The sequence below is a fragment of the Vanellus vanellus genome (genome assembly GCF_965231255.1).
Source record: "Vanellus vanellus genome assembly, chromosome: 1".
In the NCBI taxonomy this organism is placed as follows: domain Eukaryota; kingdom Metazoa; phylum Chordata; class Aves; order Charadriiformes; family Charadriidae; genus Vanellus; species Vanellus vanellus.
Genome location: NC_138905.1, coordinates 220,491,112 through 220,507,094, shown reverse-complemented (window position 1 = coordinate 220,507,094; position 15,983 = coordinate 220,491,112). Strand labels below are relative to the sequence as shown.

The window sequence follows — 15,983 nt, the reverse complement described above, 5'->3', positions numbered from 1 at the left end:
CTTTGGACTAGATGGTCTTTAAAGGTCCCTTCCCATCCAAACCATTCTGTGATTCTACAAATCTATTCTATGATTGGAGTCAGTCTGGTCCTTTGGGAGGGAATGTTGTTTGGTGGCGAGGGGACCTTTCTTCTGTGTGAAACCAGCTCTGCATCCCTGTGAGTTCTCTTCTAAGATGCATATAAAGGGAGAGGGTAATATCTGCCTTTCCCAGTATGCACAGAAGTTTTAGCTCCTTGTCTGGGACCAGTTTGCAGGCTCCATAGGATGCTAAAGATAAACTGATTTAGCTTGGCCGGGTTTCAGCTTTGCAGAGGTCTCTGAATCAATTTTAAGGTTGTGCTTGCAGAGGCTCTGGTTCTTTACATTTCAATCATTCATAAAAATCTAATCATCTGTGCTCTAAATAGTCTGTCTACTGCTCTTATCCTTGTGTGGCTTTTCTTACTGATAACTCCTATGAATACATTTGCTTTTAGTGGTGTGGGAGAAACTGCACAAGGAAATAAAACTTGCAAACTAATTAAACTTCTCGGTCTTGTTGAGTAACAAGCCGGAGATGTTGGCAGGGCTGGGAATAGATCTGATTATCATTCCTCCTCTCAATAGCCAGAGGACATGGTTAATTATTAAATTGCTTGTTAATGTATTGAAATATTGCTTGGAATTTCTAATTTCTTTCTTTTCCCCCCACCCACCCCCCTCTTCTCTTCTTGCTGAAGGGCGCTCCCAGGACCTGATGGATTTCTGATACCTCGCTCCTGAGGGGCTGGAAGGAGCATGGTTAAACACCAACCGCTGCAGTACTACGAGCCGCAGCTATGTTTGTCCTGTCTGACGGGGATCTACGGCTGCCGCTGGAAACGGTACCAGCGGTCACATGATGACACCACCAAGGTAGGTAGTTGACCGCGTCACCTCTTCCCGGTGACTTTGGATTGCGGATGAGCGTGGGTATTGGTTGAAAGTGCTGGATATTTGGTTTATTTTTTTGTTGTTGTTGTTTGTTGGCTTGGATAAACCATGGAAACCACAGACCCCATGGCTTGGAGGCCTGTGAGAAGTTCTCACTGTGTGGTTGATGTAGCAGATGGGCATGGTTAGCTGGTCACGGGGCTCAAAGTGTTTGAGTGGTATGGATTTGGCCAAATCTGTCCGTGTTTTCCTTTTGGTTCTGGGAGAGACTTCTGTTTTGCTCCTTGCTCTGTGTCTTATTGGCGTGCTTGTCTTTCTTTGGCCAAATATGTAGGAACAGCATTTCTGCGTAGTCTCTAGCTTCTGTGTATGTGAAAATAAGTTTGCTGGTAGGGAGAGGCAGCAGGAGGTGAGAACAAGCTGAGGATAAATGGGGGAGCTGTTAGAGGTGACTTTTCCCTCCCCTGGATAAATGCAGTCTTTAAGAGCTCTGGCAGAGGGAATCCAGGCAGTGGGGATGGACTCACGCCTTCCTTTTGAGGCTGCAAGGTGAGGGTCTCAGGAGACCTGATGTGTTTATTGGAAGAAATGTGGAAAAAAAAACCTGCTGTCACAGCTGCCCTGTTGCATCTTCTGGGTAATGGTTGTTGTGTATTACTGTTTGTGCTCTCAAGTTGTCTTTTTTTTTTTTTTTTTTTAATGTGCTTACTACTTAAAGAAAGGAAGAAAAAAAAAAAAAAGGCAAACCCACAAAACTTAAATCTAATTTTTCCTGGCAACGATCCCAGGAGATGCTTTCACTGCTTTTTCGAGGGCTTAGTTTTGCTCCGGTGAGTTAGCTGCTCTGTTTTGTTTTGAAGTCTATAACCAGGGATCTTCCTGGCTGTGGAGTGCTCCTCCTCTGGAAAAGAGGCTGTTAAGGAGAAAACACTTCTGGGTGGCAGATCCCGTGCCAAAAATGCTCCTGGTTCTGAATTGCATCGATTGTTGGTGGTGCAGCTTGGCTGGCGGCTCCCATGGGAATTGAAAAGTCACGGCTTGCGTTCGTGCAGCGTAAAACAAATTTCCTTTTGCAAAGTAGAAATGTTTGTGCTGTTTTTCCTCCTCTTTCAGTCTGGCCAGCTTAGTCTGAGTGACCTCTTCTGAGCCAGCAGAAGTTTCCTTTGAGCAAATAGCCGGGCACATCCGTAGTGGAGGGTTTACTTGGGTTTTTAGGACTTTGTCAGGAAAACAGTGGGATGTAATGTCTTGGCACGCGTGTGTGTTTTAAATACTAAAAATGCCTTATTCTGTATGCCTTATGAATGAGAACATTATGCTTCTCAGCTAAAAATCCATAGAAAAATTGCCATTGACTTTTTTTTTAATTTTTTAGTGAAACCTCGCTGTGCCTGCACTGATTTATTTTACCAAAAAATATCAGTGGCAGCCTTCCATTTCTACTTGGAATTTCAATTGTTTTTCTTGTGCTAGAAAGGAATTTGTTGTGTTTAAAGTACCTGAGCTAGGCTTTAAAATATGTCCAGTCTCTGAGTCGGTCTGCATGAGGCCTCAACTTCCACTTTGAATAGAGAAATGGAGATAACTTGGCTCTTGCAGGAGCAAAAGAAGAAAATCTAAAATTAGCTACAGGCTATGCAAAACCAAGGTATGAAGAATCTGTTCCCATCTTGATGTCAAAGTGCCTTGCAGGTGTTAGTGCTGGAATGAGCAATTATAGCATTTTATTTGGAGGGTTAAAATGCAAATGAAGGCTAATTGTCCTCTGTTGGACAGGCCTATTTGCATGTGCTTGAATATTGCAGAGAATGGGTGGGAACTCTAGGATACGTGTAAGAGATGAGTGAGAAACATCTTTCGTTGCAAAATAGAGGCTGTTTGAGCAAGCAGGTAACTTCTACAGGTTGCAAACCCTCCGCCTCTCTGGATCAAGTGGGAGAGCAATTCACGGTACCACTCAAATCGGGATGTCTTGTACTGCCACCTCTGATCTCTGCAGTGGGCTGAAGCTCTGAAGCGGGGACGGACTTACCCCAACATAAAGGGTACTCCCAACACCGGGGGTCAGTGATCTTTGGTCTGCATGAGAGGGCTTTCATGATGAGTGGGAAAACTTGCCAAGATCCCAAAGTATTGAATGGGGATAGGAAGTTTTAGATATGTTAACGGTCTCCAGCTGACATATCCCAGCCACAGTCATGGAATCACAGAACGGTTTAGGTTGGAAGGGACCTTAAAGGACCATCTAGTTCCAACCCCCCTGCCATGGGCAGGGACACCTCCCACCAGCCCAGGTTGCTCCAAGCTCCGTCCAACCTGGCCTTCAACACCTCCAGGGATGGGGCAGCCACAGCTTCTCTGGGCAACCTGCACCAGGGGCTCACCGTCCTCACAGTAAGGAATTTCGTCCTCACATCTCATCTCAATCTCCCCTCTTCAGTGTCAAACCATCCTCCCTCATCCCATCGCTCCCCTCCCTGATCCAGAGTCCCTCCCCAGCTCTCCTGGAGCCCCTTTAGGGACTTGAAGGGGCTTGAAGATCTCCGTGGAGCCTTCTCTTCTCCAGGCTGAACCCCCCCAACTCTCCCAGCCTGTCCTCCCAGCAGAGGGGCTCCAGCCCTCCCAGCAGCTCCGGGGCCTCCTCTGGCCCCGCTCCACCAGCTCCATGTCTCTCCTGTGCTGAGGCCCCAGAGCTGGAGGCAGCACTGCGGGGGGGTCTCCCCAGAGCAGAGCGCAGCAGAGGGGCACAGTCCCCCCCTCGCCCTGCTGGCCACGCTGCCGGGGATGCAGCCCGGGGTGCCGGGGGCTCGCTGGGCTGCCAGCGCACATTGCCGCTTGTGTTGAGCTTCTCCCCCACCAACACCCCCAAGTCCCTCTCCTCAGGGCTGTTCCCCACCCATTCTCCGCCCAGCTTGGAGTTGTGGTTGGGATTGCCCTGACCCACATGCAGAACATTGCACTTGACCTTGTTGAACCTCATGTGGTTCACATGGGTCCACTTCTCGAGCCTGTCCAGGTCCCTCTGGCTGACATCCTGTTCCTCCAGCGTGTCAACCACTCCACAATATTTAGGTGTATCTGTAAGGGATTAGCCAGGAAAGTACCATACCATAGCTTGGGTGCCTATTTGCTTCACACGAAGTCAGTGGCGTACTGATGATAATACCTATTGTATTACCCTGTGACTGACCCTATGGTAACTCAGCCACTCCAAGCCCAGAGTAGAGGCAATTGTAGTATAACAGATGTTTTTCTGAGCATGGTTCCTGTAGAAATTATGGCATACTTGAGAGGTCTTAAGTCTTCCAAAAATTTACAACTACCTGGGAAGGAGTATTTACTGTTACGTTTATACTCTATAATTATCAGAAAGCAAGGCATGTATTTGATTTTTTTTTAATTTTTATTTTTTTTTTAGTGTAGGCTACAGCATGGCTGTCTTTCTTTTTAAAAGATCAAACTTTCCAGAATAAAAGACCTGCACCTAAATTTGGGGTAGGACCCAACCTTGCCTCCCTGAAATCTTCTGCTGATGACTGTGAGTGTTTGTTTTCTGAATTGTGCTGCAGCTCAGCAGCCAGAGTTTTAATGATTCCTCTCCTTTTCCCCGAATGTATGCAAATCAGGCTTTCTACTACACATTAAAAATTTACATGAAAATGAGAATTTTAATTGTAAGCCTGAGTTCTAAGTTTTTTGGGAGACTGCTTGCTAGAATTGTAATTATCTCTTCCTTTCCTCTGACCTTTTGCAAATGGGCAAAATGGGGGGGGGGGGGGGGGCAGGCGAGGAGAGAGGGGGGGCAGAAGTTACCCAACCTGAGCACTTGGTCTCCTGTTTAAATTTTGAACAGCTGCAAAATCCCTTTTTCTGTTGTGCGCCTTCAGCTTTCATGGCAAGATCCCCCTTCACGTTTTTTCTTAATTTTTTTTTTTTTAAATGAAAGGCATATAAAAGAGGAAAAAATGATCTTGCTGAGATTCAGACCATTATAATCCCTCTAGCAGGTGTGAGGAAGCAATTTCTGATCTAACTGCAGATTGTTATTCGCATATTCAACCAAGGAAGTTCTTAGGAAGTCAGTGCATCATCTTAACAGGGTTCTATCTCCCTGAACACAGAAACTGTGGGTAAATAAGCTTTGTGTTGTAGTTGCCATATGTGCTTTTAAAGGTCTGAAGGTCAGATGGCTTCCGAGGTAGGCCCCAGATACCATAAGCCTGTTGATGGATTGCCAGCAATTAAACAGAGAGAGCGAGTGCGAGCGGCACTGCTAATTGCAGTGTGTAAACACAATGGTCTGAGCACAGCTTGTGTGCTTCACCTGAAATGAACTGCTGCTGGGTATTACACCACCAGAATAGCTCTTGCTGCTGGGGTAGAGCCCAGGCTACAGCATCTTTTAAAATCCATCCAGAGAAGTTGCAGGATCAGTATCCACGTGGAAGACGTTGATGGGTTGCATTGCATAAACATGAAGTTTAAATCTATCAACTGGCTTTGTTCAGGTTTTTCTTTATTGCTTCCAAGGCTACGTTGTCTGTACAGCACAAATATCACACCCGGGAAATCATCCAAGGTGGGAGCGGGGAAAGAGATATTCTGCAGAAGAAAACTATAATGATAATTTTTTTTATCTATCCAACAAACAGAAGAAGAAGCCACTTTTATTGGCTGGCTTTTGGTTGTTTGGTTTTTTTTTTTTTGGTTTTTTTTTTTTTTTTTTTGCACTTACTGTATATTGAAAAATCTTGGGATCTTTATTTTCTTTATCTTACTTAGTTCCCTGTCAAATAGGATAAAATACTATCACCATTTGCAAAGGGCTTCGGCTTCTCTGCTTAGCAGCAGGCACGGCTGATACTGTACTTCCCAACCATGAACCCTTCTGAGATACAAGTTGAGGTAGACAAAATGTAACTGGGAACTCTTCTTGTCTCCCCCCTTTCCCTTGGAAGCTTCCCATGTTTACCAAACTATCTTTTCCTCCAGAAAATGGCCAAGAATAGGCAAGGATGGGTGCCTGGTTTGGTTACGTACAGTAGGAAGGGCCATCATCACCTGGGAATGAACACAAAATTGGCAGCTTTGAATCTCACGTGACTGAAACTGCAAGATCCATGTGATTTTCTGCTCTTCAATGTCATCTACAACATTTAAATTGAGGTTTCTTCATGGGCTTTCTGTGAATGGTGCATTTCAGAGTACTCATGCAGTCGCTTTTCTTCCATTTTTCTTGTAAACTCCCTCGATGTTGTGAGTGAATGGAGCAGTATCAGTGATGAAATCTTGTATGTACAGAGATCCCACTGCTTTCTGAATCATCTAATCCCACAGGTGTTAACCTGAGCATCTAATAAACCACATCCTTGTTAAGAACCTGGAAAGAGAGTGAAACTAAAGCTAATGAGATGCACATCCAAGCTCAGCACTGGAATTCTTTGAAAGCTTTGGAGGTGGTCAGGACTGATGGCCAATGAAACATGGGTTTGCAGGGTTGGATTTTGGGTATAACAATGCTTTGTTGTCCTTAAAAACACAACTTTCTCAGAATCCATTTAAAAAAAAAAATCCCTCTTACCATCTTTCAATGTGGCTTTGTAGGGCTGATGCATATATGAACATAGCCTGTTTACAGCCCCTGTGCCTCCCAGAACCCTCATATAAGGGCCATGAAGATGGTCCGAGGGCTGGAGCACTTCTGCTATGAGGACAGGCTGAGAGAGTTGGGGTTGTTCAGCCTTATAGCAGCCTTCCAGTATCTAAAGGGGGCCTACAGGAGAGCTGGAGAGGGACTTTTTACAAGGACATGTAGTGATAGGACGAGGAGTATGGTGTCAAACTGGAAGAGAGGAGACTTGGCTTATATATCAGGAAGAAATTTTTCACTGTGAGGGTGGTGAGGCACTGGCCCAGGTTGCCCAGACAAGTTGTAGATGCTTCATCCCTGGAGATGCTCAAAGCCCTGTCCAACCTGGCCTTGAATTACTTGGTGTAGTGGGAAGTGTCCCTGCCCATGGCAGGGGGGTTGGAACTAGATGATCTTCAAGGTCTTTTCCAACCTAAACCATTCTCTGATTCTATCATATTTTTAAAGCTCACTTTTGCACATCTAAGGCATTGCCCCCTTCCTTTCTCGGAGACCCCCATTAGTTGCTGATGGGAACAGCACAGGGACCTGGTCCAAGAGCTGCAAATGTGGTTGCTTGTACCCACCAACTTCTGATGTTGGAAGAGCTACTCCTGCAGCCCTTGCTTCCAGCACCACTGTTGAATGGCATTTCCCCATTGCTATATTTAGCTTCCGTTTTGTGTGCCAGCAAGTGTCCTTGCTTTTTCTTCGTTGTCCCATCCCTGAACATGTGTCCTTGGAGGTCTTGTTTTCCCCACATGGTAGATGGCTCCCCTGGTCCTGTTGGTATCTGCTGCAACCTTTCCCTTTCTGCCTTCATCTTCTTCTGACAGTAACATTCAGTAATTGTAGCAGAGATTTTTTCCTCGTTGCTGTTGGTTTGTGGGCTCGCTGCTCTCCTCATTGAAGAGCTGTCAAGCCCAGAGCGATGCCTTGTAGTGCATCAGCTCTTCTCAACCCGGCAGCAGATGCTCCATGGTTCGTGGAGTTCAGGACTCGCCGTGTTATATGCTGATGGATCGCAGTTTGAGGCTCTTTGGTACCCGCTCAATAAAAGGGCAGCGCTAGCTAGATGTTACGGGCTCCTTGGAAGCACCTTGGGCCAGGAGCGTTGCTTCATTCCCCATCCCTCTGGACAAACAGGCTTTTTTATACTTTTGCCGGGGAAAATACCAAGAAAGCGTTATGAACACCTTCCCGGGGCTGCTCTGATTTAGTGCAATGAAAACTTAATAGGGCTTGGCAGCGTGCCCCTCCACCTTCCTGACCTGGGGCCTCTGCAGCAGATGGGCACGATGAAGTGGGAGGGAACCGAGAAACTCCCAAGCCAAACAGTTCTTGCTCAGCACTCTCCGGGTACCTCCCTTCCCTCCCCAGTATAATGTTCCAGTGTTAAACGAAATTGCTAATATTCAGGCAAAACGTCAAAGTCTGTAGTCAACACAACCCCCTTATATTTAGTGTGTGAAGTGGCATAAATGCTCCTGTCAGCTTGTTGTTGTTTTTTTTTTTTCCCCTTCTGTAACTGGATAAACTGAGGCATGGAAGTCAAGCTGTTGTGTGATGACTTGGTGGTGGCCACCACTGAATTTTGAATCCCAGGAATCATCCTAAGTGGACACTTCTCCCCGGTACCTGTGAATGCCCTCAGGGGCTTCCTGATGTCACCGGCTGTTGCCCGTAGGTTTGGAGGTGAGGAGGGTCAAGATCTCGTGTGACGCTGTGGCAGATGCCACCAAGAATCACAGTTAACTTGGTGGGTTGCAATTATGCGGCTTTAACTTGTCTGCCTGCAAATTCAGGCTCTGGGTAATATTATAAGTGGCCCCTGAGCAGGGCTGACCTTTTTATAGGTGATTGATTAGCTCCTATAGCAATGGCTTGCAGAATTTCGAATGCTTTGTCATCACTACTTTATTCAGAACTTTGAAGCGATCCATGTGCGAGCTCCCTGTGATAAACGTCCAGGCCGGCCCCCCTCGCATACACAAAGGTGCCTTGTGACTTTTCCAACGTTACGAGCCTCGGGGGTTTTATTCCATTTGTGGCATTTCCTTGTTATAGCTGCCAGATGTGCTCCCTCCAACTGTTTTTATTTTTTTTTTTTCTTTATGCGTTGTACTAATTATCTGGGCGAAAAATTATATCGCGGGAGCCCATCATCCCTCCCTCCTCCTGTTTGCTCTTGGACCTTTTCAGATGTAGCAGATGCTGCTTCTCCTGTCCTCCTTGAAGACACTGTGTGCATTGTTTTGCCTTAAAGTGTAATTGGGGAAGGTGACCTCAGTATTACTAAATGCCAGCAGGTTGTTTGCATGAAGAAACCCACTTAAGATGCACCAGAAAGTCCCTAAGTGGCTGGTGAAACTCCAAAAACCACAGAACAGCAAAACAAAAGAAGATTGTAGGGATGGACCTTTACCACCCCAAGTTTTCTCCTGGGTTGCAGTGGAAACCAACCTTGAACTAACAGCTTAAAACAGGGCTGAATAGTTAGTGTGTCTGTGTTCTGCATAGGCAAGTAGACCTGAGGACTCATGGCCAAGCGGTGTCTGTGCAGGAAAAAGAGGCTTCAGGCTGTTGAGGAGGGGGTGGGGGAAGAAAGATGGGAACAACACCTTAAAGTTAGGGAAGGATATAGGGAAAAAAGGGACCTTCAAACCCTCTAAAGATCCCCAGACAAGACACGACAAAGCTGGACTTCTGCTTCTGATATTCAAGAAATGTCCATGTTCCTCCTTGTGACTCCAGCAGCAGCCAGAGGAGATGGCTCTTGTATTTATTTGTTGGGGTTTTTTTTCCCCTTTATCTTTGGTTTCCAGACAGAAGACTAGGCTGCCTGTGCTTCCCAGGAAATCCATTACATGTTATCAGGGGGTTCAGCCAAGCCTTTCCTTGAAAGTATTTGGAAAGCGATGATTTCAAACTTGCCGTGTTCAGCTCGGGGAAGAAGAAAGGCCAAGAGCGGATACGGTTCATGCCTTGACGCTCTTGAAGATAAACACCGCTGAAGGAGGAAACTTTAGAGGCTCAGATGGTTGGCTGTGGGGGCACCGGTTTCTGACCTGTTACTGGAGTGAGCTTTTCCAGAGAGAGATGGGGCCAAAGTTTGAGGGTTGCCAGGGCAGCTGATGGAAGGGATGGGAGGAAGCTGCAGCCCGCTGCGTTGTGCCCTGTGCTGGGAAAGATGAACTGAGACTTGGAAGTTGTGGCTGTTGCCAAAACAGCAGCCAAAAAATGGCCTCAGGTGCTCTGTTTTAGATCAAGAGGTGTTCACCCTGATCATTTTCCTTGAGGTTTCTCTCTCTCTGAATTCTTCCTGGGAGAGGGTCCAGCAAAGGGCTACAAAGATGATGAGGGGACTGGAGCATCTTTCTTCTGAGGAAAGGCTGAGGGACTTGGGGGCCTTTAGTCTGGAGAAGAGAAGACTGAGGGGGGGATCTTATCAATGCTGATAAATCCTTCAAGGGAGGGTGCCGGGGGGGATGGGAACAGTCTTATTTCAGTGGTGCCCAGTGACAGGACAAGAGGGAACGGGCACAAACATGACCATAGGAAGTTCCATCTAACCTGGAGGAGGGACTTCTCTCCCGTGAGGGTGGCAGAGCACTGGCACAGGCTGCCCAGAGAGGTGGTGGAGTCTCCCACCCTGGAGTCATTCCAAACCCGCCTGGATGCTGTCCTGTGCCACTGCTGTAGGTGCCCCTGCTCTGGCAGGGGGTTGGACTGGATGATGATCTCCATAGGTCCCTTCCAACACTGACCATTCTGTGATTCTGTGGATGTTTGACTATGCCAGTGTTTCCGTGACAATCATCCAGGTTTTGGTACTTGCAGAAGAAAAGGCTTGCTGGATCTATTGCCTCCTGATGCAGCGTGTCCCATCTGGGATACTGCAGTGCGAGACATACTGAACGCATGTGCTTGCTTTGTAGCTTTATTATTTTTTTTTTTTTTTAAATCTGGATAATACAAAGTCCTCGTCATCAATCGACCAGCCAGAGGTGTTTAAGGCAGAAGATACTTTAGCTGATGAATCCCTCTGCCCCTTCCTGCCACCTGACAAGTGGTGGCACAGAGCAGTTAAAGCAACCCAGCGAGGAGCACAGCTACCCCCAATTTCTGCTCACGATACTGCTGCTGTGTTGTAGAGGGTGGCAACAGCCAGCATAATGGGTACCTTCTAAATGCTGTGTGTTTTGGCATGTGTCGGCTGCTGCTGAGCTGTCAAAATGTGCCCTCGTAGGACCACGGTCACAGCGAAGAGATGAGGACTGCTGGGGCACGTGCAAGAGCAGTGGAGAAACACAGAAACGCCCAGGGCTGGGTGCATCTCCCTGTCCTTTCTGCAAGCAGCATCATTTAAACATCAGCGCTGTTCTCTTAGGAGGAAAAAAACCCAAACAAACAACAAAACACCTGGAGAGACGCTGTAATAGGGATTAGAAACCAAATTGCCCATTATGATTTGAATAAATGCTTCATGCAGGTGCCCTGGTTGGCATGCAGTACGAGAGGTGAAGGCAGTGGGTTGGTTGTGGCTCGTGGGGCAGCTGAAGATGCTCGTGGGAAAGCGGCAGCATCGTTGGAGGAGCTGCACCGCTGCTTTTCTTTTGGAGATGGTGTTTTTACATCGCGAATCTCCTAATCCTCTGTTCAAATAAATGCAAAGTGTCTGAACTGTGTCGATATGGGAGGAGAGAGGGAGAATATCTAACACTTGTAATGCCTCTCCCTTCCTTTAAAGCATCTCTTCTTGCTCGTGTAGCTGCAAGCTGGTACAAATGAGATATCAAACTCTTCCTAATGAATTGGGCGTTTGCTATTTATTAAAATTTATTCCCTTAAAATGAAATGTGAATGATTCAAGATGGTCCATCTGGTTAAAAACATCACATGGCCTTGAACTGAGGCTTCTGACGGCGCTTTTTTTTTTTTTTTTTTGGTGTCCTTTTATGAAAAGACAAATGAGGAGCTGTGATCCATTGACATAATGGATTGCTGTGCTGTGTCTGTGATATGTGTGTTAATTCACTTTATAGTGAAATACTCTTGTAATTCCCGCGTGGCAAGAGCTGTTAAATGACCTAAACAGATGATCTAAGCCACATTGGCGTGATATATCTGGGTGACTATAGGCTTTGGAGCTGGGACTTTGCTGGGTCTTCAGTGCTAATCCCCAGACGGCCAAAGGTCACTGGTCACAGAAATTGCTTGCTTTGCTGAAAACCGCTATTAGGGGATGGGTGGATTTGCCCTTTTCCATGCAGTTTCGATTTGTTAATGTTCGTGACCGTAGGCCTGTGGACACGGGTGTTTTTGATGGAAAGAGGCTCTTTCAAGCCTGTTTGATTTGAAGTTGTGCACTAAGGCATCGGATGCTGCACGGTGGACGTGAGCAGTGATTCAGAGCTGAATCCCCATGAAGGGATGTGTCTAATTCTGTTTGAGTGATGGGCTAAAAGCAGGAAAATACAATTGTTGGATTAAATATTGATTGTTGTTTTTTCCTTTTAATTTTCCCCAATGCTTGGAGTTGAAAGCAAAACTACCCTCTTTTCAGGGCTTTACACATCACTTAAACATAGAATCATAGAATGGTTTAAGTTGGAAAGGACCTTGAAGATTGGGTTCCAAACCTCCCTGCCATGGGCAGGGACACCTCCCACCAGCCCAGGTTGCCCAAGGCCACATCCAGCCTGGCCTTGAACATCTACAGGGATGGGGCCTCAACAACCTCTCTGGGCAACCTGTTCCAGTGCCTCACCACCCTCAAAGTGAAAAACTTCTTCCTAATGTTCAATCTGAACCTGCCCTCTTCTAGTTTAAAGCCATTCCCCCTCGTCCTATCTTTTAAACTCACCTTTGAGCCCTTCATTTTACAGGGAGGCTGTGAGGTGAGACAGCATGGATGATTGTGCCGGGGGAAGGGGTTTGAGATGCTCGTAGCTGCACGTGGACACCTCACCTTGCCCAGCCTCCAGCTCCTGCTGTGGGCTTTGCTGAACACCCTCTGGTTTGTCATCATTGAGGTTGTGCTGCCTTGCGGGAATTGTGCTGGCTGTGTTTGCAGTTCTTGCTGCCTCATGAAATCTGTTTTTCTTGGGCTCCCAGGAGATGCCCAGGAGTTGGGGAGAAGTGCAGATCTCTCCTTGCGTATGGGGTTGCAGGTGGCTCTCCCAGGAGTGTTGTCTCGCTCAGCGACATTTGAATGCTGAAACACATTCAAAACTTCAGCAGTGGGGGAAATTTCCTTCCAGAGTGGGGAAGATGAAAAAGCAGGATCTGTCCTACTTTTTCCCAAGGCCATCTGTCAAAGAAGATCTCGTCTGAAGTGTGACTGCAGCCAGCCTTCAAGGCTGAACTGAATTTACACAGGGCATCGTGCTGTCATATTATTATGACAATCCTCTGTCTCATTGTCTCTTCATTGTGTATTCCCTAAGGCAGGTCTGTGGTTGGTTGAGCCAGGCAGGAGTTGTATTTGCTGTGTGTGGTTGCCATCAGATCCAACTCTACAAGGAGTGTTACTGGGTCTATCCGGGAATGGCATGTTTTGGTCTTCATGAAGGAGCAAGACCTCTCCTAGGCTGGGCAGGAGTCCCATGGTAGACTGGTGAGGAGCAGAGAGGTGTGCTAGCCTCAGAAACTGGGCTTAACCTGCTGATTGTTGAGACCCACATATTCTATCACTGGGCACCACTGAAAAAAGACTGTTCCCACCCCCCCGGCACCCTCCCTTGAAGTATTGATAAGCATTGACAAGATCCCCCCTAAGTCTTCTCTTCTCCAGACTGAAAAGCCCCAAGTCCCTCAGCCTTTCCTCAGAAGAGAGATGCTCCGGTCCCCTCATCATCTTTGTACCCTTTTGCTGGACCCTCTCCAGCAGTTCCCTGTCCTTCTTGAACTGGGGAGCCCAGAACTGGACACAGTGCTCCAGATATGGCCTCACCAGGGCAGAGCAGAGGGGGAGGATGACCTCCCTCCACCTGCTGGCCACACTCTTCTTGATGCCCCCCCAGGATGCCATTGGCCTTCTTGGCCACAAGGTCGCATTTGCTGGCTTGTGGGCAACCTGTTGTCCACCAGGACTTTCCAGTCCCTTTCCACAGAGCTGCTCTCCAGCAGGTCAGCCCCCAACCTGTACTGGTGTGTGGGGTTATTCCTCCCCAAGTGCAGGACCCTACACTTGCCCTTGTTGAACTTCATCCTCAGACAGCTCCTAGAAAGGCTGGGATGAACCTGTCGCCGGGCAAGGCTTAGACAGGTGAGCATGCAGAAGACCGTTGCTGGTCACCTGTAGATCCTACCATGGAGGTAGAAGCCCAGAAAGCTCGTGTATTCATGACTACCTGACCAAAGGCCCAGGCTGCTGGGCAGCATTATAAATTACATTCTATTCAATAAATACAACCTTAATGGATTTGGGATGTGTTTTTCCTCCAAAGCCATTCTTCAGTATAAATAGTCGGCTATTGACTGCAGATACTGTGGCCTCCGTAAATTCCTGCTTGCTCCATGTGAACGATGTTTCCTACTTCAGTAATGCTTGTTGGAAGGATGGGAAATCCCAAATCGTTGAAACCCCAGGAAAGCCACGGTGTTTGATAACTTGCCTGCCTGGTGCCGCCTAACGCTGTCAGGGTGAGGATGTTTGCCTAATGCTAAATCTCTGGCTTAGTCCCGATGGAGGCAAAATGCCTGTGGGAGGGAGTCTGCAAAACCCATTGACTGTTGTGCCTGAGTCAGGATTATGGGCTCAGACTGGGTGATTAACGTGCCCTATGATTTATAATGCTTTATAGGTGTCAAAGGTTTTTACTGCAGAGCATCTGCAAAATGTGGTTTTGGCTATAAACAGCCAGGGCTGAACTGGAGCAGCATCTGGAGAAAGGGGGGAGGCAGGCAGGTGGGAGACGTGGAAAAAAAAAAAAAAGAAGTCTTTCAGTACTTAAAGGGGGCCTACAGGAAAAATGGGGACAAACTTTTTAGCAGGGCCTGTTGCCATAGGACGAGGGGTAACAGCTTTAAACTAATTGATTTAGAGGAGTTCTAAGGAAGAAATGTTTTACGCTGGGGGTGGTGAGACACTAACCCAGGTTGCCCAGAGAGGTGGGAGATGCCCCATCTCTAGAAACGTTCCAAGCCAGGTTGGACGGGGCTCTGAGCAACCTGGTCTAGTTGATGATGTCCCTGCTCATGGCAGGGGAGTTGGACTAGATGGCCTTTAAAGGTCCCTTCCCACCCAAACCGTTCTATGATTCTCAGAGGGGGGAGAAGGGGGATTTTTGGGCCATGGTGCCTTGGAGCCAACCCTGTGCTTTGCTAACAAGAACTGGAGGCTCTGTCAGTTGGGTTCTGACAGGGCTTTTCCCTGAGCACTTGGGCACAGCGATGCCCTTCCAATCAGTGGTGTGCAACCACTCTTGCAAAATCTTTACCAGTTTGAAAGATGCTGGGTGAGAGATGGGACTTGGATGCTCAATCCACTCATGGTTTCACCTATCATCCCATATGGGAGAGCCTCTCCAGGTTGCTCCTGTGAGCCCCTTGTAATGTTTTTTTCCTGGGATAGAGTTAATTTTCTGCGTAGTAGCTGGTATGGATTTGTTGTTTTGGATGTTTCGGATTTGTGACCAATAGTGTTGGTAACATAGGGATGTTTTAGCTATTGCTGAAGAGAGGTTACACAGCATCAACCTAGAGTATTTACTGAATCCCTTCTAAATGTGGGGAAGGGGGGAAGAGCCTGTTTTTCTGCTTGCTTTCCAAAACAGATATGTTTTCCCTCTCGGCTGTGTAATTGCCGTTAGCGTTACAGTTAGACTTTTTAAACTGAGTTGGATAATTTCTTTTTCAAAAGAGGCAATGGGAACCTGTACTCCTGCCAGTGCAAACTTCACTGTTGGTAGCTGCTCTAACATAGGTTAATTCAATGTATCACTTAGATGTTTAGTCTTTTCCCATGTCTAGAGCTGTAAGTGTGTAAATTTTGAAGAAAACAAATGACAGAAGTGAAATGTTATTAATATCGTGGAAGTTTGACTTGTTGGTCTGTTTTGGTGTCTGAAGCCTTCTCACTAATCTCAACAAAGATGGTGAAAATCGTTGTCCTTTTCCAGGGGAGACATTATTTTTCTCACCCAGAGGGAAGCGAGTGTGACCTCACTGCCCATCAGTTGGACTCGAGTGATTTACTTTATGTTTGGGTTTGACTTCGCCAATCTCCTGACCCGCTGAGTCCGCTTTCCCACTGCCTTTCCCCAGTTCCCAGGTGTCCTGGAAGAGATGCAAGGACAGTTGTGCTGTGACAGAGCATAAAACATCGGAGAACAACTTTGCAGCGTGTCCTTGCTAAGTGGCTGGATGCCCTGGGAGGGTGTATTGGTCAATGGAGAAGGTGCTTTTTTTTTCCCCCTCCCTTTTCTTTGTTTTC

General features: G+C 47.1%; 1 protein-coding gene across 1 annotated transcript in view; it reads left to right on the top strand.

Annotated features, from left to right (window-relative positions):
* Positions 1–780: 780 nt before the first annotated feature.
* GDPD5 (glycerophosphodiester phosphodiesterase domain containing 5) overlaps positions 781–15,983 on the top strand; it is a gene marked incomplete at its 5' end in the record, with an annotated part of 123,413 nt that continues 108,210 nt past the window's right edge. Inside the window, one exon of the mRNA XM_082493996.1 lies at positions 781–897. Within this exon, the coding sequence (XP_082350122.1) occupies positions 781–897 (117 nt within the window). The remainder of the gene's footprint in view (positions 898–15,983) is intronic.